General features: G+C 33.8%; 3 protein-coding genes and 4 pseudogenes across 7 annotated transcripts; 3 read left to right on the forward strand and 4 right to left on the reverse strand.

The window, feature by feature from the left end:
- Positions 1 to 1,703: 1,703 nt before the first annotated feature.
- AT5G36805 (Plant thionin family protein) lies at positions 1,704 to 1,967 on the reverse strand (the record flags this gene model as incomplete). Its single annotated transcript, NM_001085202.1, has 1 exon — positions 1,704 to 1,967. The coding sequence occupies one exon, from the start codon at positions 1,965 to 1,967 to the stop codon at positions 1,704 to 1,706; it is 264 nt and encodes an 87-aa protein (NP_001078671.1).
- Positions 1,968 to 3,512: 1,545 nt separating this feature from the next.
- AT5G36810 (U3 small nucleolar RNA-associated protein) lies at positions 3,513 to 4,259 on the reverse strand. The gene is made up of 3 exons (NM_123039.2): positions 4,197 to 4,259; positions 3,957 to 4,056; positions 3,513 to 3,761 (listed from the first exon to the last, which is right to left on the reverse strand). Exons 2-3 carry the CDS (start codon positions 4,023 to 4,025, stop codon positions 3,642 to 3,644), a joined length of 189 nt encoding a protein of 62 aa, NP_198497.1. The 5' UTR covers positions 4,026 to 4,056; positions 4,197 to 4,259; the 3' UTR covers positions 3,513 to 3,641.
- A 4,100-nt stretch (positions 4,260 to 8,359) lies between these two features.
- On the forward strand, positions 8,360 to 9,592 carry AT5G36820 (F-box and associated interaction domains-containing protein; the record flags this gene model as incomplete). Its single annotated transcript, NM_123040.1, has 1 exon — positions 8,360 to 9,592. The coding sequence occupies one exon, from the start codon at positions 8,360 to 8,362 to the stop codon at positions 9,590 to 9,592; it is 1,233 nt and encodes a 410-aa protein (NP_568542.1).
- A 6,302-nt stretch (positions 9,593 to 15,894) lies between these two features.
- AT5G36825 lies at positions 15,895 to 18,833 on the forward strand (annotated as a pseudogene; the record flags this gene model as incomplete). Its single annotated transcript has 1 exon — positions 15,895 to 18,833.
- Positions 18,834 to 19,415: 582 nt separating this feature from the next.
- AT5G36830 lies at positions 19,416 to 20,257 on the forward strand (annotated as a pseudogene; the record flags this gene model as incomplete). Its single annotated transcript has 4 exons — positions 19,416 to 19,553; positions 19,695 to 19,803; positions 19,885 to 19,954; positions 20,041 to 20,257.
- Positions 20,258 to 20,829: 572 nt separating this feature from the next.
- On the reverse strand, positions 20,830 to 22,946 carry AT5G36840 (annotated as a pseudogene; the record flags this gene model as incomplete). The annotated part of the gene is made up of 4 exons: positions 20,830 to 20,881; positions 20,955 to 21,501; positions 21,625 to 21,727; positions 22,344 to 22,946.
- Positions 22,947 to 23,912: 966 nt separating this feature from the next.
- AT5G36850 lies at positions 23,913 to 24,608 on the reverse strand (annotated as a pseudogene; the record flags this gene model as incomplete). The annotated part of the gene is made up of 1 exon: positions 23,913 to 24,608.
- Between the last annotated feature and the right edge of the window lie 150 nt (positions 24,609 to 24,758).

Consider the following 24,758-nt stretch of genomic DNA (forward strand, 5'->3'; position numbering starts at 1 on the left):
ATTCATCAAACACTACCATGATCCATCACACACCACAATAATGATATTTTCTTAAAATTTCTAAACAAATAGATCAATTGGAAATTTTCTTAAGCATCAACTATGCAAATTGAAATTAAAAGTATAACTTAAAATTTATGATAACAATTTTAAAAGAAAAAATGTGCACATCGTTTTGTTAAAGACTAATATTTAATTTTAAACTAGAAATATTATCTTATTATATAAATATTAAATACCTAATAATCATATTATTTTTACAAGAATATATGAAACAACGATCCTTGATTACTTAATTCCTAAGAAGATAAACTATCTATTTTATTATGTTTTGTTATCATAACTCAAAATTTATATAATAGAAAAAAGCGCGCTCACTATTTTGTTAAAGACTCAGATTTTTTGTGGTTAAATATTACATGTATTTGTTTCCCAAAATTTACAGTCATCAAAATGAATATAAATCCAAGTTAAGTCAAATTGCAGTTGTAAGTCTCATATCAAAAAAAAAAAAAGAAAAAAGAGTAACAGTCTCAAACGTCAAAAACAAATTGTGCCTTGCATAAATCAGGAGTTCAAAACAATAAACGAGAATTAGTGGCTTTACTGTAATGCTTAACTGACGCCATTTTGAGTAGCATATTTTCTTTAATATTAAATACATAAATGCAGTTAAATGTAAATGTCTTTGTTATCCTTTAAAATGGTAGTTTCTAAGTCTTTTATTTCATGGAAAAAAGTCCGATGTTTTCTTCATATTAAACGCTCATTTCATTAATAAAGCAAGATTAGCAGCAACTAAAAAAGCCAATGGTGCATATGAGCTTGTTTCTTTCGTTGGGTCAAACAGTTGTATGTATACACAATAAACCATCTTTTGCTTTTCGGTTATAATCATCACAACCCATTTGCTAATTTTTCCCTCAAATCTTTCCTCAAAATCATCTAGTATATGATGAAGTTTTAAGAATGAATTCAGTGGAAAACACTTTGTATGTAAAAAAGCGTGTGATCCACATAAATTTACATCAATGACCATACTTACAAATCAAGTTTCATTTTTTGCATCATTGACCTAAGTTTACAAATATATTCATAAACTAACTAAATAATATCTTTCTTAAATATATACATAATTTTTGGCTCACTGGGCAATACATCAACTATTAAATTCTATTAAAAAACAAAAGAAAACAAAAACAAAAAACAAAAAACAAAAACAAGAAAAACAATTTTTTTTAAAAACAATTCATCCTCTCTAATACTCTAACTAACAAATCCTGAAATTTTGACATTCGTAGCACAAAAATGTTATTGTTATGAGCAAGTGACAAAAACATTTTTAGATAACTCGATATTGCTCTACTCTTTCACAATCATTTCTAATCATTTATACGGAATTGTAAAGAGCAAACCTATAAATTAATGATTCGGTAGTGAACAAATTGGACTAGTTTTAGCAAGAGATTAAAAAAATGATCTAAACATTGATGTAGAGAGATGATGAGAACAATATTCGATTTTATGATTTTTTTTTTAATTAGGTGATTATACTTCTCACCATTTTTCCATGTCAATTTGATTAGTATAAATAAAATAATTTCAGGAAATTAGTATATTGATTAAAGATACATACTTACATTATATATTATTTTTTCACATATAAGAAACACATATATATTATTTTGCATATTTATTAAGTTTCAGGTATCACATAGAAACCAGAATAATCCATTGCAGTAACTTCGAGGCACGACATATTCCTCATGTTTGTTTTCATTGCAGAGTTTTGTGCAAGCAGTCTCACATAATGGAAGAGTTGCCTTTTGAGAAACTTTCATGCATTGATTCGGGACACAATGCTTAACACATACTTCCACCGTACTCGCGTATGTTGAAACAATCATCGTTAATAAAACTACAATCATCAAAACACTGTATATCTTTTTTATTGTTTGAGTTGCCATTATTTGAAGAGATAAATTTATGAGTGTTCAAAGTTATTAAAATTTTGCTTAGGTTATATAGCAAAAAAAAAATGTAACAAGTGGATTATTGTTGAGTTGTTTCTATAGTTTTTACTTTATATAGCAAAACTAGTTTTGACTACTTAAAATTATTTATTTTGGAAGTATATCCGTTTGATTTTTATTTTTTTCATAAGTTAGTTTTTTTGTTTATGTTGTTGACTGTCCAAACAATCTATCATTCCAAATTCTTGTTGTCAAGAAACATAGAAATATATTAATCTCGTTCCAAATTCTTGTTGTTTAAAATTATATATTTTTTTAGATTCGCTAATGAGTTTCTTAAGAATGGATTATGTTGTGAATGTTCTTGATTTAATTTGGAAGAACAAAGCTCAGAATCATTTAATCATTTCAAGAACAAAACTCAAAATCACATAATTGTTTAGAAGGACGAAGGACATATATTTTAGCAGAGGAAATAACTCTAAGTCTAAATGCCTTCTTAAGCCAACATAATCTACGTTTGGATAGAATAAATAACCGGAACTATAAGACCAATTTTTTATTGATGTATTTCATGTCCTTTTTATATCTCAAAATAAATAATCTCAACACAAACAAAAAAAAATCAATTACAGGCCGCTCTACAATTGTTCTACGTTCTCAAATAACAAAACCAACTATCGTTCCTGCAAAAATGAATAAATCAGTTTTTAAATTCACAACATTTTTGTTTTTTTGTTGACCAAAGCCAAACATTTTTTTGTCGAGGAAAATAATAAGCCCAATATATTTTTTTGTCGACTTAAGCCCAACATTTTAACGACATCTAATAATATAAGCCCATTTCTTCTCAGTCCAAGATCATAAGATAAGTGTTAAATAACAAAATTAGAGATTCTGACTAACTACAGATGTCATTGTCATCCTAGTTCCTAGAGGTCATAGTTTTGTATAACAAACTACTCTATAAAGAGTATACCAAAGATATTCAATACTTATTTTAAAAATATTAATTTAATTTTTTTACTTATATTTTTTTTCCAAAAACAATTTTGACCGTACTAAATTATTATTTTTTTAGTTCCAACCCTTAATATACATATATAACAATTTTATGTACCTATCTTTCTGATGCATTTCAATATTAAGGTCTTTGTTAAGTGCAATGTATACCAAGCACCACTCGATCATTGTTTCAAGAGTCCAAAAATCAATTTTATCCAAATATTTGATCTAATCATCTCTCTAAAGACTAGAAAGAACTAATATTGTTTTGGTCCAAAAATCCAAATGTTGGCAACAACAAACTTTGAAAAATATTTTAAAGTAATATCGTTACGGTTTCTAATACAAATACATAATCATATGTTATTTTCTTAAATACAACACTATTCACCTAAATTCTACTACAAAAACTCTACTTGAGTTACTGGAATGGCTAATTTGAAAGGCTACTTGAGCAACCATTGAGAGAATAATATTTACGTGCTGGTCAAGTCTATGAAGATAAAGAATCCTAAAAACTAAGTACGCCTTACTAGTTAAAGACTATCATTGATTAAACTCAGGATACAATAATAGTCCGAGACCAAATTGCTTTTATTATAAAATAAAATAAAAATTGTTTTTAATTGAAACTTAATTTAGAAGAGGTCCAAGGTAACAAAATCAAACATCCTCTCCCATTCTACGACGCAATGAGGATCCCTCTGAAGGGGGCTCAGCCTTCACCTTATCCAAGATCCTAAACACTTTAATGTCAATGATTCTTTGAGAGAATTTCTTGAACTGCATCATATTAGAGAGCACAACGAAAACAGATTATTGAGCTTACTAATGGAGTAAATCAGTGTACACTATGAAAGCTAATAGAAAAGTATCAAGAATAAAGTTGTAGAGAAAGTTTTACAAGGGAAAAGAAAAACATGTGCTAACATATAAGACCAAGTATTAACATGAATAACAATAACCCACATAACGTACCACAAATCTCTTACGCCCCTGGGATATGCTGAGCGACTTTACGACCGGGGGATTAGCTGAAGTCGCCATGATTAAGAGAGTGTGCAAAGTTACGCGTTTCCTAAACAAGAAATTTTGATTCCAAAAGCTTACAATTAAAGTTTCTACGTGCAAAGATAGCAATTAGGGTTTATCAATCTAGTTACTTGTCTGAGAATCAACATAAGCCTTGAAAGTGAAACAACAAAAGTAAAAGCTTACGAAAATAAGTTTGGTTCTTAAGCTTGAGCTAGTATGAGCTTGGGAGGAATTTGAGAATGCGGCAGATGAATTTAAGGGTTTAAGCTTTCTTTTATTGTTTCTCAATTAAAGAGGCGGTTAGGTTTGTTCTGGTTTTATCTGTACTCTTTAAAATCAACCGATATTCATAAAACTAATTCATTTTCTTGGGCCTTAACCAACCTTAGTTCAAGCCGAGGCCTATACATCCTTATTGTATAAAAGATTTTTTTGTTTCTTCTTCACTTTTTCGGCATTAATCTCTACTAAGAAAATTCATAATCATAAACAAAGAGAGAAAGAAAACTAGCTAATTTTTTTTGAATTTAATGTTAAATTATATTCAAAGAAAAATAAACTGTTTATACATATAAATGCAAATATTTTTTTTAAAAAATATATCAAATGTGTATCCTATCTATCCTTGATTTTGATCTTGCCTTGAAGCAAACCACACTTGGATTCCTCTTGGGTACTTCTCTTCACCTCTCACCCTTAGCGTGCTTAATCGATTCTTTATGTTTTTGTCGATTAGCCTGATTATCTTCTCCGTCCTCGATGAAAACGGAAAACTAGCTAATTACATGGAAACGGAAATGAAAACGGCTTTTTTTTATAAAGAAATTATGAAATAGAGAACTAATAGGGCAAGAACAAATAAATTTTGATTTTATATAATTGATTTGAGAAGATAAAGCTCCACCAACGTTTCTTTTTCGACGAAATACGCGCATGAACTCTTCCATCATTAGATTATCCATCAACAAATTAGTTAACTATCAATGTGATTTTCCCATGCAATTTTTAATCGAAAACTAAAATCATTACATAGTTTTTTTATTTTTTTTTTTAAGCAATTTACCTTTCTCAAATCATCATTTTCCATTTGAAATGAATTTCTCTTTCTACACTACAAAATTTACTAGCAGTACATATAGGGTAGGCTGAATTTTCAGCCTTATACTAGTTGGAATCTCAACTTTTCACCAGAGTCTTTTAGCCACTTAAAAAACCATCATAAAAAACTTTAATTTCGATAAAACTACACATACTTTCGGATTTGTTCTTAAAACTACGCCTCCAATTGAACCGACCAGTTAACCGATAATTTTTCATCCGGTTTGACTTACCCAGAATTTAACCAAAATTAATCCGATTTTGATTCTATTTTAGCAATTTTGACCAAAAAAATGTAAATAAATTGTCTTCTTAAGAAGTAAAAGTATTTTTATTAATTTTTATTTGTGATAAACAATTAAAAATATTAAATTATAACTTAATTTTAACAAAACTTAATATGACAAAATAAACCCCAAATTATATTTTGAGCCTACATTTTGTTATAAAATTTTGATAATATACAAACATATACATTTTCCTTTTGCCAATCATTTCTATTTTTTATAAACTTAAAGCTATGTCTTTTTTTAAAACAAAATATTCATTTTTCTTGCAATCATAATATATGACCTTAGAACTTTATATATATAATGAAATTCAAAAAATATGCCAAATTTATTTTTATATAAATATATCTGTAAACACCACAATCAAAGTATATATTATGGTATTTATAAATCAATTTTTCTTTATAGATTCTGTTTTCTTTTTATATATTCAAGATGAGTTATATATATATATATATGTGTGATTATGTGTTTTAAAAAAGAAAATAACCTTTGAATTATTAAATTTAGAGTATATACCAAATACATTTATATAAATAACACCATTGTATTTATAAAAAGAATTTGTTGTCTATTTTGTTATATTATTTTGCGGTATATATTTTTATTATAAAAGAATTTTGGTAAAATTAATTAATTTAGTATTTTTATCAAAATTAAATAAATAGTATTCTTCTTCTAGAGAATATATTTTCTGGGTCAAAATTGGGTTAAAATAGAGTCAAAATCGAATAGGTTCGGTTAAATTTTGGGTAATTCAAACCGGGTGTATAATTATTGGTTAACTGGTCGGTTCAATTGGAGGCGTAGTTTTAACAACAAATCCGAAAGTACGTGTAGTTTTATCGAGATTAAAGTTTTTTATGGTGGTTTTTCAAGTGACTAAAAGTTTAGGATGGAAAGTTGAGATTCCAACTAGTAGAGGGTTGAAAATTCAGGCAACCCTACATATATCGTATGCTCTACAAAATAAATATAGAATTGATTAATAAACAACTTTAGTTCCCTTATATGTATCTGAATTATCATTAAGAAAGAGTTTATGTATTGGCATCAAAAGCATCTAGGAAGAGTAGAAGGTATGAGTTTTGACTTGTGTGCATGCAGTCTCTGGTGCTGTTGGATCGGTCCACCGTAAACCGAGATTGTTCTACTAGAAAGCCCGCGATGCTTGGTCTCCAATCCTAGAAAATTGAAGATAATTGATCGACAAACCAAAGATCCTCACATATGAATGGAGGAGTCTCCCCTTGAAGAACCCCATTCTTACACATCAGAAAAGGAGACTTAAGAATTCGAATCAGTTCGTCCATTATCTATTTAATTTCCTTTCTCTTGTAATTGCCGAGCCAAAAGTTAAATAAAAGAAGGTTAGATCCATTTCTCTCGTCACTTGGATTTTACCAAAATGGGTTTAGGGTTAGATTGAACGGACTGTACAACAATTAAACAGGTTAAGTGTTTAGCGCCTAACAATTTTTTTGAAAACTGCATTTAGTATATTCTATTTTAAAGCCAAGTATACTTAAAATTGCTTGCCAATCCACAAAATTTTATTTTAAGTAAGGTTTTGACATTTATTTGTAAAACATATTTTGCACGTTTGCAATCAATTTGTGAAATAAAATTTTGAGTTAACGAAAAACCTTGCATATAGAATATGGATCTTCGTAAGATTGTAACAATGATAAGTAAGAGTATCATCAACCTTTTATTAACGAGTAGGAGAAAGACGACAAACAAAATGTATCTTCAACGTGTTATTTTATCCACTTACTAATTCAAGATGGCAATGTTATTTGTCTTATTTCTTGCCATGTAAAACAGACTGATGTCATCCTGTGGCTGTATTATGCAGAAAATAGGATGTGAGGACCATTACAATCGTAAATCTAACCAAACCATTATAAACATTTAAAATGAAAAAGTTTAAAAGCTAAACGTGTTAAGTGTTTGAACGAGAACAATCGCTAGAGAAACATAGTAAAATTTGGAGTTGCGAGAGAAGAGAAGAGGATATTTTATTTATAAAAATATATATATATATATATATATATATATATATATATATATATATATATATATATTATGACAGGAAACTTTTGTTGAAAATTCGTCAAAATCACAGTTTGGTAGGAGTTCAACTTTTTTTTTGTTTCTGTGCTGAAATTCTAGGAGTGGCATTTTAACCAAACCAAACCCAAGCTTAGACTTTAACCATTCGGTTATGTCTCTTCTCAACCCAAATGGTTCGGTTTGGTTAGGTTTGACAACCCAATATATTTATTTAATTAATAATATTGTATATTATTAAATATGTAATTATTTGCACTTTTTTTTCATGGTTTATTTGAATTATTAAACTTTTTGCTTAAGCTAACTTATATCAAATTTAAAGTTCAAACGATAATGAACAAAATAATTCTGTTTCATTACATTGATTAGTCTTCTAAAACTAAACTAAAACCAAACCAAACTAAAGTCAAATCAAACCAAACTGAACCGAACATAGATTGACCCAAATCAAACCAAACTGAACCGAACATAGATTGACCCAAACCCTAACCAAACCATATACTAGATCGGCTGCGGCATAAAAAGTGGTGATGATGTTTTATTCTATGATTTATACACTAACCGATGTCAAGTTGGACTTTTCCCTGATGTAGAACGAGATTGGATTTTCAGAAGAACATAAACTTCTTAACTACACATCTAGCTTGGTTGGTATACCGTATCTCTAAATTACAATTTATTTCCCTTAGATAATAAAATTCTTAATAATTTGTACCAATCGTCATTGTGACGCTGGTTTATGTTTTCCTACATTTGAAGGCCTCCATAGGCCCAATGGATTTCTAATTATATATCTTCAATTGCTGGTATAGGTAACAAGAAGAAGAAATAAGAGAAAAAGGAATTTACATGACCTAACTTGGCGAAACGACAACCACAAGCATGGCGATGTCCAATCTTCCAAGAGATTTGTTGGAGGAGGTACTCTCTAGGGTTCCGGTAAAGTCTATAGCAGCAGTGAGATCCACTTGTAAAAATTGGAACTCTTTAACCTACGGTCAGAGCTTCACGAAGAAGCTCTATGGTAAAACAATGGCAACAAAGGAAAAGGAGTTTCTGGTGGTCATGACTATGGATTTGGAGGTTTATTTAATGAGGGTCAATCTCCATGGAATTCATAAAGATGATAACAATGTTAAATCATCTATCATGCAAAAAGCTAAACTCATTAGGCTAAATGATGATCGAGTTCGAGTCGATGATATATGTAAAGTCTTTCACTGCGACGGTTTATTGTTATGCATCACTATTGGGATCAGGCTTGTGGTTTGTAATCCTTATTGTGGGCAAACAAGGTGTATCAAAACCAGAAGAGATTACCATATAACCGACAATTACGCTCTTGGACACGAGAAGATGAAGAACAGCCCACTTCGTAACTACAAAATCTTGGTGTTTCATGATAAATCCTTCCTCCAAAATTCTTGGTTTGAAATCTACAATTTTAACTCTGATTCATGGAAGGTTTTATATTTCACTTGTGACTGGAAATTACCGTTTTCTCAACTTGTTGTGTCTCTCAAGGGAAATACTTACTGGTTTGCTCGAGAGATGTATATACACGGACCAAGAATAGATCTCCCTGATTTCTTGATTTGTTTTGATTTTACAACAGAGAGATTTGGACCGCGTCTTCATCTGCCGTTTCACTCTCGTTGTGTTGATACTGTGACTCTCGCTAGTGTTAGAGAAGAGCAGCTTGCGGTGTTATTTCAGGACTCAAAAACGTTGATCCTAGAGGTATGGATAACGACTAAGATTGAGCCTAATGCGGTCTCATGGAGCAGCAAGGTGTTCTTAGAAGTGAATATGAGTCCACTCACTGGTTTTCAGTTTAATCGTAGCTTTGGGAGTTTCTTCATTGTTGAGGAGAAAAATGTCGTTGTGGTTCCTATTAAAGGAGGGCATTTCAAACGAAACCTAGCTTACATCATTGGAAAGGATGAATACTTCAAAGAAGTGGATCTTGGAGTGCCAAGTTCATATATATATTTTTCCCCACATGTGTGCTCTTATGTTCCAAGTTTAGTACAAATCAAGAAAGATGCACAAGTGATGCTGCAACACCATAACGTCTCAGCAGAAAAGCATCATGAGTTTTGTGCATCTTTGTGAGTTATTTAAGTTATAGATAGAGCTCTTCTATGGCAGTACAATAAACTGTTTCCTTTTGCTCATCTTCTATTATTAATTTGTATGTTTACCATTGTTCTCAGGTAACTCAACATATATATTCCCGATGGATGACGAACAAAAATACTTTGCGTCATGTGTTTGGCCTTTCCACCATTTCTTTTCTTTTTCTTTTTTCTTTTTTGAATATCAGGAGGTTCTGAACCGAAACCCATAATTTCCCAGGCGCAAAACCACAACATGTAATATTAGTTTCATTCCAGCGCACCCGAATCGACGATCTTTAATCTCTAGGTTCTTTACCAATTGAGCAAACGACACTTGATCCTTCTATCATTTCTTGATACAGTAAAAGGGCATCTTGGAAGCTTCCTTTGGCATTTGCTAGTTAGCTGAGAAACTAAAGGAGTATTAGAAGATCATGTTTTCGTTTCAAGTATCTGCTTTATCCACAAATAAATTAAATGCAATTAGCTATACATGCCACATCTAATCGTTTCGGGGGAGTGCATTTGTTGATATCAATTATGATGGAGGCACATGTTCCTTTGTCGTAATAGATTAGACTCTGGAATTGTGACGAGAAGGCTCTTTTAATTATCACAATTACAATAAATAAATAGGAGCCATTTCTATTCTAAATATATGACACAGCACGTTTCATGGTACGTCTTTAGCTTTTCCAAAGAGAAATATGTTATTTTCAAAACTTGCATCACATCAAGAGGGCATGTAAGTAAATGATTAATCTAACGCAAAATCTTTTTTGTTCTTTCTTTTGCTTAGATAAAATATTAATATCAAATAGTCCACAAAGTGGATGATCGGAAAAGAGTTTTACATTGTCTGAATCGTTACAAAACCAAAGGAAAAAATTGACAAGAAAGATTGCTTGGATCAATACAATATAGGTTAAAATTAAGCCGGTTTGGTAAAAGGTGTTACCAATCAAACCCAATATATTATGCATAACGCTGTACATGGTAAACAATGACTAACAAGTGGGTCATAGCCTTGGTGAGCCCGGAGGATGAGTGATGACCCTTTGATGGTCTTCTCCTCGAATCGCTCGGCTGCATTTGAACTTTTTTTTGAAATCCAATTTGTATCAACCCATCTTTCCCTCTTACTGCAATTCAAAAACAAATCACTAATAAGAAGAGTTTTGCTAACACTTTTTAGAACTATCTAAAAATTTGATTAGTAAAAGTTTGATTATGGTCTTTTAAAAAATGGTTTGTTAAGGAGCATGACTCCTTGAACTATCCCCAACGTAACTGCACATATATGATTTTAGAAGAAACAAAGAATCTAAGTAAATCCAAGAATATAAACATCAATGAAACAAGTATAAGCCTAACATGGGTCAGCCTTCTATGTTAGCCAAGTATAACATAGAAAGTATAAGCCTAACATGGGCTTATACTTTCTATGTTATGTTCTTTAATGGGTCAGCCTTATTTCCTCCGCGATCCAAACAGGCTAAGACCGCGAGGCCCACATTTTTTTGGGCTTCCTTACATGGGCCCGAACCCGCCCCGCAACATCCCAAAACGGGCCAGGCCCGCGGATAAGAGGCCCGATTGACATCTCTAGTTTCAAACTATCTAACTACAAATTATTGTGAAACCAATCAATCTATATATACATCTATATATACATTTTTGGTAGACTTTTTGGCCAAAAATCCCTATACTATTTACTATTAACATTCAGGTCCTTACAAATTCTATCAAAACCAAATATTTTATGACTAAAAACTTACAAATCGTTAATTTTCATTAAATAGTTTAATCAACTCTTTCCTAATTTTTCATCCTTAATTAAATCTTTCTTTATTGAACTATATTTGATTAAGGCTAATTTCCTAAAATCTCTATATCGATATTAAATATAAATATAAAAGAAGTCAATAAAGATATTTGTTGTTATATCTAATTTATTTTGACTTTATATATAAAATCCATATAGTTAATAAAATATTTGATTTTTCTTCATCTTATGTAATTCATATTTTTTAAAACAGGCATATAATACTCAATCGATGAAAAAATAAGTGTACAAGATCCCACATTGATTAAAAATTGGGATATCATTTAGAGACATACTATAAACAAGTACCAAAATGAATCTGAATATGAATGAGCAGGAACTTTGATATATCAGACATCTAAAATTAAAAGTGTTATTCGGTTTACTCCGATTTTTTATTTTAAATAATTAAAACCTTAAAAGTTTTAAGATATTATATATATTTCAACTTTATTAAAAGTTAAGTATTACATTTAATAATTTTAAGATTTTATGAAGTTTTAAATTTTGTAAATATTTGAACTTTATAAGAAGTTTAAACATTTATAAATACAAAAAAAAAATATGGGACGATATAGTACAGGTGAAATCCTAGATGTAAAATCAATATACAATTATGAAGTTTGGATTGATACTAAAACTTTTTTGAAGTTTTCAATATTATAAATATTCGAACTTCATAAGAAAATGACAAAATGATGTTTAATTTCACGGGACGAGGTTATATGGTGGGATGGGTTTGGATTGATATTAATACGGGATGGTATATTATGAATGTATCTATAGATCATCTTAAAAACAAAAATTTAATTTTTTATTTAATAAAAGTATAGGCCTATTATATACCTCTTGAATATGTTATTTGTATATAAATAATATTAATTTAAATAAAAATCTTTAATTTTTTAACAAAAATATCAACCTGCGAGCAGCGGTGTACCGCAGGTCAATCTCTAGATAATACAAGTTTTAAATCGTTATTACCCCTAACCACAAAAGCAAAATAATGAATTTTAATATTATGTGTCAATATCATATTATTCATATACAAATAATAATTCTTATAAAAAAATGAACATATTCATCCGAGGTGTCCCGCGGGTCAATATCTAGTTTTGCTAGACTTTTTGGCCAAAAATCCCTATACTATTTACTATTAACATTCAGGTCCTTACAAATTCTATCTCAACCAAATATTTTATGTATAAAAACTTACAATTCGTTAATTTGCATTAAATACTTCAATTAACTCTCTCTTAAACTTTTTTCTTAATTAAATCTTTCTTTACAGAACTATATTCGATTAAGGCTAATTTCCTAAAATCTCAATATCGATATTAAATATAAACATAGAATTTTTCTGTCACTATATTTGTTCTTATATCTAATTTATTTTTACTTTATATATAAAATACATATAGTTAATAAAATATATGATTTTCTGCATCTGATATAATTCGAAAACAAATAAATAACTTAAAAGTATATTTTTTTAAAGTAATAAAAATTGTCCGGAAGTATATCATAGTATCATACATAAAAAACAATAGCATGTATCTATAAATCATCTTTAAAAAGAAATTCAATTTTTTATTTAATAAAAATATATGCATGTGATGCACTTCTTGAATATGTTATTTATATATAAATAATACTCCCTCTGTTTCATAATATAAGTTGTTTTAGACCAATTTTTTTGTTTTACAAGAAAAGTTATTTTCTAGTTTCTATGCAAATTATATGTTACTTTAATATTTTATGATTACTTATATTATTTAGTCTCTTTTATGATTGGTTGAACTTTTTCAAAGTAAATATTCTTAACTGAAACAACTTATATTGTAAAACGGAGGGAGTATTAATTAAAATAAAAATCACTAATTTTCTAACAAAAATATCAACCTGCGGTTTACCGCAAATCAATCTGTAGATAATACATGTTTTAAATATTTATTACCTCTAAAAAACCTTAACCACAAAAATACTGAATTTTAATATTAAACTAATATACAACAAATATCAGAACATAAAACATGAATTATCCAAACTTTACATAGAAAAAAAATATATGTCAAAAATATATGCCGTGAATTCGAAACTTGTGTTTGCCAAAACAATCGCACATTTGCAATTTCGTTAAATTTCTGTCTTAAAGACATAATCTTTTTGATCATTTAGCTTCCATAGCTACCGTAGTATCTAATTCCTTCCCTTAGATTTTGATTTCTCTCATTTTATGTTTAGCGTTAACGCAAACGAGTTCAAAATTTTGAGTTTTCGGTTTCTTATTTTTAGATACATGCCTCATATTTAGACTTTTGCTGGTATCTTGCTTGATTCCTTTTGCAATTTCTCTTGTTTACCTTGAAATATAATTTTGTATTGATTGATAATACACTTGGTGTGAGCAGTTTTTGATGGGAAGGGATCAAATGGATAACATTGTGGAATCTTTGCAATTAGATAAGAGTAAGTTCTTAGAGGAATCGAGAAAGATGACATTACTAAGCTCTTTCAGCCATGTCTAAACATTTTCAAATGTACAGTATTAAATTACATTGTAGATAAAAGCGCGCTAACAGCTCCTCGATAATTATATTACAAAAAAAAAACGTGCGGTTTGGCGTGGTTTGCCCTAGAATTTTTAATGTCTTAGTACTCCAATGTTTTTTATAAAATTTAATGTTGGATTTTAAGAGTGATTTTTCTATGATTAATATACATATAAACTAAATTCCTTAATTATTATTTTTGATACAACTTAAATTGATTCATGCACTTACCCTTGCTATACAGAAACCTAGAAAGAAAATTTGAATTTTGGCATTTAATCTTCACACACATTATTAGACTTTCGATTTAATTCAATTAAAACTCTTTTTTCTTACACATTAAAATTTGTGGTTGGACACTATATATATCCTTTTGCTTTGACGGGAGTTGTGAAAGCGACAAGCAAATATATAAACGACCTTATCAACAAAGCAAACGTATAGCTACAAACGATTGTGAGCTTTTATATCAAACAATGCAAACATATAGATCCTCATAACTAACGTGGTACACCCATATATATAACTTATATATTTGTAAATCTGCTTAAAACTTTACAACTTACGGCCTTTATACCTTTAGATACGGCTATGCAACTATACTTTTACTGGATTTGTAGGTTTGCATGCAAGATTTAAGTGCCATAAACCTAAAGCCTAAGGGTCAATGTAAATATAAAACAACCTAAATCTAGATCTTTATATCACTTTGCTCTTTTCATGATCTCTCTCTTAAGTTTGGTTTTCCCTTCTTTCCTTTCCTCTAGTGATTCACCACCTCTGTCACCGTGGCAAGAATGCATAGTATGTCTGCCTATTTCTGAATGCCGCATGCGATTTTAACCACACAAAATAAGAGGGAATCAAAAGATTTTTTAGAATAGTATAAATTTCATTATTATTTTAATTGATAGACTCTATGGAAACAGCCATTTTTCTGAAGAAAAAAACTACGGTTCTAGCCTCAAAACTATCACGTTATCTTCCATGTCAACTGTCGGTTACGCACAATGTTATTTTAGTCAAATTTTAATAGATGGAAATGGTCACTATCTTTGATTTATTCCATATATCATATATGTGTCATTTACTTAATTTGGGGACTGGGGTTAAAACGTGGCTACTACAGCAATTTTATCTTAAACTAAGTAAGCAGCTCCTTGGAAGGTAAGATAGACCGATCAACGTACGATTAAGTATAGGGTAAATTGCAGGCCACACCCGTTGACCATGTTTTATTTCCATGGATTGTCAAAGTCAAATGTGGTTTTCACCATTTGTCTTTTCGCCTGCAAAATGACGCTTCTGCCCTTGCGCTTCTCTCTTAGCAACTGTTGAAATGTACGGTTTAGTTTAGCAGGTTTAGTTACGTACACTGTTCCGGTTCAGTTGAAGATTTTTTGTTCACGTTGACGCGATCGGTTCCGTTACAAGTGAGATTATTCCGAAGTGACATCAACATTTAATGCCCCCAAAAAGTTTAGATGTGACTATTGTCACAATTAATGCAAAATCATCATTACATCAAATAATATTAAAAAAATTATTAATAATAATTAAAAAAAATTTGTTGAGATAAAGAAGATGAACCCAGGAACAAAGAATTATTGCGAACGTACATTGCTGCTGAAGAAGTGTTGATCTTGTTTTTGTACCAAGTTTGGAGCATTGCTCGTGTAAGTAATGAAGTTCTTTTAAGAAGTTTTTTTTATGTCATATTAGGATCTTGATTGTGTTCGAACTCCATTTTTTTATCAGAATATTTGCAAAATCTATATCTGTTTGTTTAAAATAGTCAAATGATAATTGGTATTTAGGTTTATAAATGTGTAGTATCGACATTCCATTTGTTTTTTATATGTATAGTATTTTTCAGTTGCATTTAATGTGTGTCTCCTGAATTTATGATGCAGGTGGGTTATGGATATTCCCGTATTTACCATGGTCGGTGAGTGGAAATGCAAAGAAGGAGAATTGAAATTTGAACCTGAGGAAGGCATCTTTGGTCGTTGTGTACGCGTTCAGGAAACCATGACGTACACGGACTTTGTCCGTACACTCCGAGAGGCTTTCAGTTTGAAGTCCACCGAGATCAATCCCATAATTAGCTACTGGATGCCGGGTGAAATGTCAATGCTGATAGATACTAAACGCCCTCCTGTATACATTGACAGTCAGATGGGTCTCGAGACGTTTTTTTTGGTTCGTGGTGGGTATCTTTCTCTCAACTTGTTTGTCTCTTTCAATAATACAGTGAAGGCGTTCGGGAATACTGTCTCTAGGTCTCATGGTGAAGTTTCTGAAAGTGACCGTGTGTTTGATAGTGCTACAAATGTTGATGAAAATAATGAGGATGCAGAGGAGCAAGCCGATGTTGAAGACGATACAACAGAAGAGGATGAATTGGAGGAGGGCAACGAAGATGATGATGGGTGTGATGATTATCTTGGTGTGGATGGATCTATTGGGGGAAGTACCCTGTATCCTACCACAGACGGTAGTGAAGGTATTGGCGAAGAATACGATTACAACAAGTGGAACGATGTAATAGTAGAAGAATACGTACAAGGAAATCTTGAGGAAGACGTCAGTCTCACTCAACAGACTGCTCAACATCCAGGGAAATTCAGTCGTTTATTGGAAACGTGTACGTACACGGGTGTTAGTGTACCTGGCGGAGATACAGGGGAATTCAGTCGTCTCTTAGAAACGTGTACGTACACTGGTCTTAGTGTACCTGGCGAAGAAACAATCTCTCAATTGGGTTACGGTACACGCTGCGAAGGGCAAAGGGATTCCAATCTTATTTGTATAGACGAAGTCACCGGGGATGAAGTGATCGAAGGTATTGGAGCTTCCTCAACTGGGACACAAAATGATAATGGGGTAGTTACCGCAGCTGAGGCTTACCAAGTGTATAATGAATTTCCTAAGTTACATGGTGGCGAGTTGGCGAATCTCGGTAACGATGCTGCTCCTGTGTTCGATGACTTACTCAATTTTCGAGCTGATGAGACACAGGTTGAAATCAGCACCACAGGCGAAACTTTGTTTGTTGGAAGTGTTTTTAAGAATAGAAAAGTCCTGCAACAAACAATGTCTCTTCAAGCGATAAAGCAATGCTTTTGCTTCAAGCAACCTAAGTCATGTCCTAAAACATTGAAGATGGTGTGCGTTGATGAGACTTGTCCATGGCAATTGACTGCTCGCGTCGTGAAGGATTCAGAAAGTTTCAAAATCACTTCGTATGCTACGACACATACGTGTAACATCGACTCTCGGAAGAACTACAATAAACATGCTAATTATAAGCTCCTCGGAGAAGATGTGAGGAGCAGATACAGTTCTACGCAGGGTGGGCCGCGAGCTGTCGACTTACCACAACTGCTCCTAAATGATCTGAATGTGCGTATTTCATATTCTACCGCTTGGAGAGCAAAAGAGGTTGCAGTGGAAAATGTACGGGGGGATGAGATAGCAAATTACAGGTTTTTGCCGACCTATCTGTATCTTCTCCAATTAGCTAATCCGGGTACAATAACACACCTACACTATACACCAGAAGATGATGGTAAGCAGCGCTTCAAGTATGTCTTTGTCTCTCTTGGCGCTTCTATCAAAGGTCTGATATATATGAGGAAGGTAGTTGTGGTAGATGGAACGCAGCTAGTCGGACCTTACAAAGGATGTCTCCTTATTGCATGTGCCCAAGATGGGAACTTCCAAATATTCCCAATAGCTTTTGGTGTTGTTGATGGTGAGACCGATGCTTCTTGGGCATGGTTTTTTGAAAAGTTAGCTGAGATTGTTCCAGACAGTGACGATTTAATGATTGTCTCGGACAGACATTCATCTATATACAAAGGCCTAAGTGTTGTTTACCCGAGAGTGCATCATGGAGCATGTGCTGTTCACCTTGAGCGAAACCTCTCCACCTATTATGGTAAGTTTGGTGTGTCTGCTTTATTTTTCAGCGCTGCCAAAGCTTATAGGGTCAGGGATTTCGAGAAATATTTTGAACTGTTAAGGGAAAAGAGTGCTAAATGCGCAAAATACCTAGAGGACATAGGATTTGAGCATTGGACAAGAGCTCACTGTAGAGGAGAACGCTACAATATCATGTCTAGCAACAACTCTGAGTCCATGAATCATGTGTTAACAAAAGCAAAAACTTATCCGATTGTTTACATGATCGAGTTCATTCGGGATGTCCTAATGCGATGGTTCGCATCGAGGAGGAAGAAAGTTGCTAGGTGCAAATCTTCTGTGACACCTGAGGTTGATGAGAGATTTCTACAAGAGTTGCCTGCGTCAGGTAAATACGCTGTGAAGATGTCTGGACCGTGGAGCTATCAAGTGACAAGTAAATCCGGGGAGCATTTTCATGTCGTTCTGGACCAGTGTACGTGTACGTGTCTTAGGTACACCAAGTTAAGAATCCCATGTGAACACGCTCTAGCAGCTGCAATCGAGCATGGAATTGATCCGAAGTCTTGTGTCGGATGGTGGTATGGCCTTCAAACGTTTTCTGATTCTTTCCAAGAACCAATTCTACCTATCGCGGATCCGAAAGATGTTGTCATCCCACAACATATAGTGGATTTGATACTCATTCCTCCATACAGTAGACGGCCACCAGGAAGACCACTGTCCAAAAGGATCCCATCTAGAGGTGAAAACCGGGTATGTACTAACATCGTTCATTCATCTACTTGTATTTTGAGTATTACCATGCGGAGATTTGTAACTTCCTGTCTTTGTCACTTCAGAAAAAGAGACAGAAAAGACTTTTACCAAATCAGTGCTCACGCTGTCGACAAGCAGGTCATAACAAGAAGACGTGCAAAAATCCAATCTAGTTCCGGTGACAAGTTTCTGAGCCGGCCAATATAGTGTACGCTTCTGTGTTTTCTCGGTGTACGTAAGTTTATATATAATCCACCTGTAACTATGTACGTTGTGTACGTACGTTTAAACTCTACGTTCGTATAACTATGAACGTTTTTGTCTGTGTACGTGTTAAAGTTCATGTAATAAGGGTACACAGAGGTGGTTGCTCAATATTTTGAGTAATTTGAAATAAGTTTTTTGAAAATCTAACTTATTCCCCCTCTTAAATGAACGGAGTTGGAGACATGGTTGGGTATATTGTGGTTGTGTTGGTATTTAATGGAAAGGACGTAACTGTTGCTGTTTATTGTCAAATCAACGTTATGATTACCCTATATGACGGTTACCAGGCTATTACCAAAAATTTGAATCAAGTGTAGTTGTAACCGCATTAATAACTGTAGCCGTTCCAGATTTCCTCTATTTAAGTCTCCTCCCTTCCTTAATTTTATCCACAATCCTCATTCTAAACCCATTTCTTGTGCCGGCAGTTATATCATTCACAAAAAAAAATTTAGTCTTTCGAATCGCTTGTTCTTGCTATCCGTGAGATGGAGGGGTTTCATACGGTCTCAGAATTGTGTCCTCTGATCACTGGGTGGCGAATTTATGTCTTTGTCGTGAGGGTCTTCAAGAAGGTTATATCGCCCAACGTCTTCGAACTCGGCCTTATCCTGGCAGATTACGAGGTTATTTCCGTTAAATTATTATGTGTTTTTCTCGTTCATTCGCTTAACTTATATATTAAACTCTCTACTATCATGTTCTGTATGTAAAGAATAACCGTATTGAGGCCATCGTTGATCGTCGCCTTGCTCCGTTTTACGAAGACCGATTCGTTGAAAATGAGTGGAAGACGATCACCACCAGTTCCAGATTTCGATTTCACTCCCTTCGACTACATTTTGGATAAATCTGCTTACAAGAACGTTTTAGTCGGTGAGGAGGAATAACTCTGACGCTTCATTTATTACATTTTTGAAAATGTTTGTTTATTATCTTTGTTTCTCCATCATCTAGATGTCATTGGAGCGTTGGTTGATGTTGGCGCATTGACTACAGACTATTACGGTCTCAAACTGAGTTTCAAGTTAAAAGATAGATAGTAAGTGTTCTTTTCATTTGTTTTATTTACAATGTCACTCTAAACGCTAACAGTCCTTATTTCTAACGTAGCAATGAAGTCTTGGAGTGCGAAGCCCGCAATCAACAGGCGGAGTACTTGGATGGTTACTTTCAGAGTTTGGGTAAGGGAAATTTTGTTGTCGCACTCAGCTTTTGGCGTCTAACTGAACTGTCTAACCCGAAGCTTGAGAGCCATGGTGCTATTTCAAAGGTGGTTGCCAATCCGGACAGAGAAGAAGTTGCGGATATCTCGATGGTGGTTTTTTAGCTAGAGGGAATGAACCATTATTCTCCGTTTTAATATAATATAAGACTACATTTCAATTAAGTTTTCTTTCCCAGTTGTTGTTGTTGTTTCCATAAGAACCAAATTACATTTCAGTCGTTGTTGTTTCTTGTTTCCGTTTAAATTTTAATCTAATTTGTTGTTTTATGTACGTGCCTTGTTTTATTGTTCAAATCCTCTCGCAATGTACGTATAGTTTCTGGTGTACGCTATCGTGTACGTATATTAGTTTTGGTGCCTTCAACATCAAAAACTGTTAGATTTATACTTATGTTGTGTACGCAATTTCCCAATGTACGATAAACGAAGTTTAATGTACTATATAGTGTACGTACACGAAGACATCTAGTAATACTTAAAGTGGTAATTCATTCAAAAGCCAGAAACATAAAAAAGGACAGGCAGTTTATATAAAAGGAAATTCATAAGATAAGATAAATAAACTGGAACGATTCAAAAAACATAATTTTTTAAACGAAGCATACACATGTGTTGCAAAATATGTGTGCATCCGTCATACCAAAAGACTCGAGAGTAGAGCCGAGTAGAGTAGCTTAGACCTTAGCAGCTTTGCTTCTAGTAGAATATAGCCATCTCCCTGGCGTACTAGTAGAAAAAACAAACCCTGCAGCCATGATGGAACGTGCATTGCCCTACGCAACTCGGCGGGTGGACAAACCTCCAAGACCTTTCCCAGCGGCGAGCATTTTCAGTGTGAAGCTGGCTGATGTGATACATCACCATCTCTGCAACCACGTGGCCAGCTTCAAGGGTGGGTGTCATTTCCCAGAACTTTTCGCTGATAGGGAGGAAATCCAAGTGATTACCGGTACACGTAAGGAACAAACCGGTTGCGAAGCAATCAAAGGGATCAGATAAAGCGACCGTTGTCATGACTGAAAGGCCCTGAGCTACTGTCACGAAGTTGCTCGCTTGGCGAACACCTTCAAGGTAAACCGCCGGGATGGATCCACGTTCTACAAGCACCTCGAAGTATGGCCGGAAGGGAGACCCCGGTTGGAGTAACGACGGCCACGTCATGAATTCATCGATTGCAAGGGTGTTGATGTCACAACTGTAGTCTGGCTGACGGGGAGGTAGTTGACAAGTATGCTTATGGGGTTTGGCAATTGGATTCCTAGGTACAACTCGGTTGGAAGGGTTAGCGGAGGTAGGAAAGGCATTGTTTTTCAAACGAGGAGGTTTAGACGGATTCGTGTATTCAACTAAGTGTGTTTGTCATGAGTTTTAAAGAGGAGAATAACCATCAATGTAAGTGGGTGGGTGACGTGGATGTATATTTAGTGCATCATATTAGTAACTTTTAATTTAAACAAATTCCTGTGTACCTCTCATAATCGCGCCGTGTACGTCTACAAAATACTCATTACGTTCTCTGACAGAAGGTTGAGTTGACGTCTGTTTGTATGGCATATAAGTGGAACAATATGGCTTCATGTATAGTGCTATATTAGGGGTCAACGCATTTACTAACAATCTTTTCAAATAAACATTAACTTACTTATTTTATCTGCCAAATCAATTGAGTACATTGCTCGGTAACCGTGTACGTCTAATAGAGATATTAATGAGAGTGTGATGGAGGTCACTTCTAGAGTGTATTTGACAGCGAGTAATTAATTTGAAGCGAAATCTTCTATATATGGGTTATACGACGTCAAATCAAATTTCCTTTCGTCTTCATTTACAAATATCGTCGCTCACTATGTAATCTTTATAGTTGGAATTAAACTATGTCACGTGTACATTATCATATATCGTGTACGTAGATATTTTATTATTTTATTATTTTAATGATGTCTCATATTAGAGTACTTTGAGCTAGTATGTTTGAATCAATTACAAAGTGGTAATTTAATTAAAAACAAACTTCCATTACTGATAATCAACGTAAAAAGCTCACATATTGTTGCATGGAAAACTTATAAATATGACAGGATCGTGGCGAATGTGAGCTCTACAGGATCTGGCTAATCCGTTTAGCACACAACCAGATGTAACATTGGTTGCAAAGATTATTGAAGAGTCTCGATCTAATGTAACACACCTCTGCGCATTCAGGAGTGCTTACGTCAACACATTCCGGGAACGAAAAACTGTTAGCGTATGTGTATTTTAAAGTATTACCATATTTCTTTATATCTTCTAGCACCTCCTCACAAATGTCACGTGCGTCCTCCGATTCCAAAGCATAATGGTTGCTTCCGAAGAGCCGAAGGTAGACACCACCCATGTGAGCATTACCAGCACATATGTAAAGAATTGCGCATGCAAGGGTTGCAGCGGCGTTCCTTGGGGCGATTCGCTCTAAGTGTAGGATAGCTCCCTGGATGTCAGACTCATGTGTAACGAGACGCAGTCCTTCATGGTAAATAGCCGTGGGGTTACCAGCTTGTAAGCACCGTTTGAAGAAGGGTCTATAGCGACCTTCGGAGTTGATGTCATTTGGATCGTGGCCTGCCGCGTAGAAGTCATCGGGATCGTCGCACATGCTGAAAATGTTTGCATTTTTGAGGACATCCGGACAGTAGACAATGTCTCTTCCACGAGGACCGGATTTCAACATAGGTCCGAGGTACCACCAACATTTGTCAGCCATTTTCTTGGCTATCTTCGCAAGCAAATCGTCAGGAATATTTGGGTTTGTCATATTTAGGAGTAAGGTGTTTCGAGAAAATGAAATTTGAACACTTAAATAAGCATCATTGAAGATATGGTTGGGTAAGTTATGGTTGTATTTATTGCAAAGGTATTAAGTGATGATGTGTATTCATATTGTCAAATCAAAGTAATAGTATTCCATATATAATTTGTTATCGTTGTTATGAGCAACCTCTTTTTATTAACAGCTTAAAACTAGACGTGTACGTTTTACTGACGGTCTTAGTGTACGTCCACATTTACATTTCTACATTTACTCAACAAACAGTGTACGTTGTAGTGTATGTTTTAGTGAACGTCCACATTTACATTTCTACATTTGCCCAACAAACAGTGTACGTTGTAGTGTACGTCCACATTTACATTTCTACATTTGCCCAACAAACAGTGTACGTTGTAGTGTACGTTTAAGTGTACGTCCACATTTACATTTCTACATTTGCCCAACAAACAGTGTACGTTGTAGTGTACGTTTTAGTGTACGTCCATATTTACATTTCTACATTTACTCAACAGACAGTGTACGCTGTAGTGTACTATTAGTGTACGTCCATTCATAAATATCACCATTTATGAGACAAACCAAAGACCTCATACGTTTGCATGTGTTATTTTTTAGTGTACGTTAGAGTTGATATCTCATGCTAGTGAACGTCCATATCTAGTTTTCCGAGACAAAGAAAAAACCTCTAAGTATTATTTGGTAGATGCACGTGTACGGAGTTGTGGACGCTTAGATTTTAATATCCAAATTTACATTTACTGCAGTGTCTAAATATCATATGTGAATTTGGCTGAAAAATATTCAACTTGAGAAACATAACACACCTTGCAAATTTCTTAAGCAATAATATAATTTCAACATAAACATAAACAACATAGTAGAAGGCTTATCATAATTTGAAACATGACATAGCGGATAACATAAACAAACATATAAAGTAGAATGGAATAACTATAGCATTTGACTAACACGCCTGGCACACGACCAGAGGTAACAGCGGTTGCAAACGTTTTGGAAAGCTCCTGATACCATGTAACAATATAAGGCGCAAGGAGGCATACTAATTCCATGGCTGGTAGGATAAGAGAACGTAGGACCATATGTATTGCTGTATGGAGGGTCAAACTTCTTTATTTCCTCGATGAACTCATCACCCAAAACTCGAGTGGCAACCGAGTCCAATGGATAATGGTTGCGGGTGAAGAGCTGTAGAAACAAGCCGCCCATATAATCATACCCAGCACATATGAATACAATGGCGCATGCAAGTGTTGCATTTGCTCGTACTGGAGCATGACGCTGTAAGAGCCTGATGGCTCCATTGATGTTTCGTTCATGCGTTAGAACACGAATACCTTCGTAATACACGGCCGTGGGATTATTAGCTGCAAAACACCTTAAGAAAAATGTTCGATGTCGGCCTTCATCAGCGGATCCGGAGGGATTGTGGCCCCCTCCAGCTTGGAAGTCATCGGGCGAGTCACACAAGGTGAGAATATTGGCATCTTTGAGGACATCCGGACGGTAGACAATGTCTCTTCCACGAGTGCCGGCTCGTACCAATGGACGAAGGTCGGACCAGCATTGGTCAGCCAGGTTCTTAGCTATCTTCGAGAGTAAATCGTCGGGAAGAGTCGGGTTAACCATGTTTGAAATTAGATAGTCAGAGGTCGTCAGTAATTTCTTCACTTTAATAACCACTACTGTGAATTTGGTTGGGGCAATTACGGTTGAAATGAATGTCATACTTGTGTTGGTAAGCGTTGGCTGTCAAATCAATTTATCACTTGAGTTATG

Source organism: Arabidopsis thaliana, chromosome 5, assembly GCF_000001735.4.
Source record: "Arabidopsis thaliana chromosome 5, partial sequence".
Taxonomy (NCBI): domain Eukaryota; kingdom Viridiplantae; phylum Streptophyta; class Magnoliopsida; order Brassicales; family Brassicaceae; genus Arabidopsis; species Arabidopsis thaliana.